Consider the following 3,151-nt stretch of genomic DNA (forward strand, 5'->3'; position numbering starts at 1 on the left):
TAGACCAGGCAGGCTTCAAACTCACAGAGATCCACCTGCCCTGCCTTCTGAGTGCTGGGAACTAAAGGCGTGCACCATCCATCCCTCTCCAGCTTCATGGGCATCTCTGGTAGCTGTAGCTTTTAAATATAGCTTAATACAGTCCCTACCTTGTTCTTACCTTCTCTCACCCACCATCTCCCAGTCCCTGTTTTGAGCTCTTCTAACTGCATTTATTCCTAAGACACACAGCGTATTGAGATAGACCACATACCATGAAGTTTACTGTAAGCATCACTACTCAGTACTTTTTAGTACATTCACGAGGGTGGGCATCAGCCCCACTATTTTCCGAACTTGACTTCATATCCAAAGCCACCCAGCCCCCTTAGCAGTCATCGACTGGCCCCTCCCTCTTCCCTGTGAAAGCACTAACTTACCTTCCGTTCTATGGATTTTTCTGATCCAGAAATTGAATATAAATGGAGTCACATAATATGTGTCATTTGTGTCGGGCTCTCTGATTCAAAAAAGACATTTTAGGGGCAGGGTTTAGCTTGGAGAAAAAGCCCCGCGTTCAGTCCTCAGTGGTGTAGCTCATGCTTAGTGTCCTTACCACGACACAAAACAAAACCCACAAGGATGCCATTTAAAATAACTGTTTTCTAGTAAAAATGCTCTGTGTCCATTTAGAAAACGTTTTAAAGCATGAATGAATTTCAAATGCCCAGAGATAACCCTAATTATTTACATATATTTCTTTTATAAATTGAAGTACTATGAGCTTGTCTTAGGTTGGGTGCGGCTGTACACACCTGTAATCTAGCATTTGGGAGGCCGAGTCAAGAGGATCACAAGTTTGAGGCAAACCTAGGCTGTGCCATAAAATTTTATTTTAAAAAGAAGTAATTTCCTTTGGCTGTTGCTCTGGCTCTTCCACGTCCTTGTGCACCTGCACGCTGGGGAGCGCCATCCATATAAACTGGGAGAACATTGGTGTGGAGGACATTTACTGCCATGACTTCCAGCTTGCTGTGGAGACTTCAGGTGCGTGGTCTTCTGGCCAGGAGTCTGTGGGTTCCTACTGTTGGTGTATTTATTGCGGTCCTGGGAGTTGCGGTGTCCTGTAAGTTTGGTGTGGCTGAACCAAGAAAGAAGGCATATGCAGATTTCTTCAGAAAATGAGTCCATGAAAGATTGGAAGATACAAGGAAAGTGGGTATCTTTCAGAGTGCGAAGTGATTTGAGAACCCAGAGAATTCTTTGGATTGGGCTCCATAGAAGTTCATCACTAATCTGTGTTCCTAAGGAGTAGTTTCTCTCAATAAATAAACAATTAAGAATTATATGAAGCCGGGCGATGGTGGCGCACGCCTTTAATCCCAGTACTTGGGGGGCAGAGGCAGGTGGATCTCTGTGAGTTCGAGACCAGCCTGGTCTACAGAGCTAGTTCTAGGACAGGCTCCAAAGCCACAGAGAAACCCTGTCTCAAAAAACCAAAAAAAAAAAAAAGAATTATATGGACAGGAAGGAGGAGAGGGGAAAAGAATTAAACTATATTGAATCTTCTTTTTCTCATTTGTTTTTGCAGTGCTAGGGATGAACCCCCAGCCTTGCACATACAGCATAAATGTTCTACCACTGAGCTACACCCTAGCCCTTTCTTCAAAGCATGATGTTTAAGGGTTTTGAAATATTCTATCACACTCATATACCATAATTGATCTGGTTCTGCAATGCAAGCAATTTTGATTCTTTCCCAATTTTTAAAATAATTACAAATAAATCTGCAATTACATTTTTATAGGCATCGATGACTATTTTTGACATAAATACCTAGGGATGAACTAAAGGGCATAATCATGTTTACAATACCTGTAACACATTTCTAGACTTTCTTTTCCAAAACTGGTACTCAGTCTGTTTGGAGTAGGATTCTCATTCTGAGCACTTCATCATCAAAAAACAAACAAACACTTCCCAAATGGTAAGCAAAGAAATGGTATCCTATGCTTCCAGTTGTACTGCTTTGATGCCCGATGTTCAGTTTTAAATATTTAGTTTAAAACACAGTGCTGGAACACAGTCCAAGAATGGAGTCATGGAAGGAGAATTCACAGTGCTCGTGAGGAAACTCCAAGACAAGAATCTTGTGACCTCAGTTTCTTCAAAACACGGAATTGTTCTTGGAATGTGCTTTCCTGCCCCTCCCAAGTGTAACAGATAGGAGTTCACTTTAGCTCATTCACTACAACTGGATAATGTGATTTGTTTATACACCTATATTGGAAAAGCACGTTTTTGCCACATGGGGATTGTCCTTGTGACTGTACACTTTATTCACGTGTCTCTTCTTAATACTCAGAGTATAAATTGTCTGATGCTCTGAATAAGTTGACTATTGCATGAGGCTTTAGTCTGCCTCATTTTTAGGCTGGCTCTCCCAGGTTTACACTGCCAACTAGAGCGGTAAACAACACAATGTCAATATTTTTGAGTACTTATAACTATTTATATTTTTCAAGTCAGGGTTTCTTTGTATAGCCTTAGCTGTCCTGAAGATCAAGCTGGCCTTGGACTCACAGAGATCTACCTGCCTCTGCCTCCCAAGAATTAATCCCACAGATTAAATGTCTGTGACTTATTTTATTAGCTTGTTTTGAGCGTGGAGGTTAGACCCTCACAAATTAATGTAAAAAACTTTCCAACTGAGCTAACCTCCATCTCCTGCTAGATTGTTTGTTTGAGACGGATCTCTTTGCATAGCTCTGGCTATTTTAGAATTCTCTATGTAGACCAGGCTGGCCCCTAACTCACAGAGACCCACTTGACTCTGCCTCCCTGGTGCTCAGATTTCTAGAGATTTAAAAGAATCCATTTACATGAGGCTCACTCTACTGCTCTCAGGAAATCTAGAGGCACAGGTAATCATCAGGGCTTGTGCTACAGAACAGACACTAAAAACTCCGGGGAGGCAGGAGTCACATTTCCCTTCCCTTGGAGACAAGTGAGGAATGCAGAGGAAGGCAAACTATGCTGTGCACATCTTCACTATTCAACAACTATGCTGTGCTCATCTTCACTGTACACACACTATGCTGTGCACACCTTCACTGTACACACAACTATGCTATGCACACCTTCACTGTACACACAACTATGCTGTGCACAC

At 42.1% G+C, this 3,151-nt stretch overlaps 1 protein-coding gene across 4 annotated transcripts in view; it reads right to left on the minus strand.

Annotated features, from left to right (window-relative positions):
* The window catches only part of Specc1 (sperm antigen with calponin homology and coiled-coil domains 1), a 264,567-nt gene that overhangs the window by 52,613 nt on the left and 208,803 nt on the right, over positions 1 to 3,151 (minus strand). Inside the window, exon 14 of one of the 4 annotated variants that reach the window (XM_026780355.1) lies at positions 1,061 to 1,120. The exons of the other annotated variants lie outside the window; for them this stretch is intronic. Coding sequence (XP_026636156.1) covers positions 1,076 to 1,120 — 45 coding nt within the window. The 3' untranslated portion in view covers positions 1,061 to 1,075. Of the gene's footprint in view, positions 1 to 1,060; positions 1,121 to 3,151 lie in introns of those variants that run through there. 4 annotated transcript variants of the gene reach the window in all.

This window comes from Microtus ochrogaster, chromosome 7 (assembly GCF_000317375.1).
Source record: "Microtus ochrogaster isolate Prairie Vole_2 chromosome 7, MicOch1.0, whole genome shotgun sequence".
NCBI lineage: Eukaryota > Metazoa > Chordata > Mammalia > Rodentia > Cricetidae > Microtus > Microtus ochrogaster.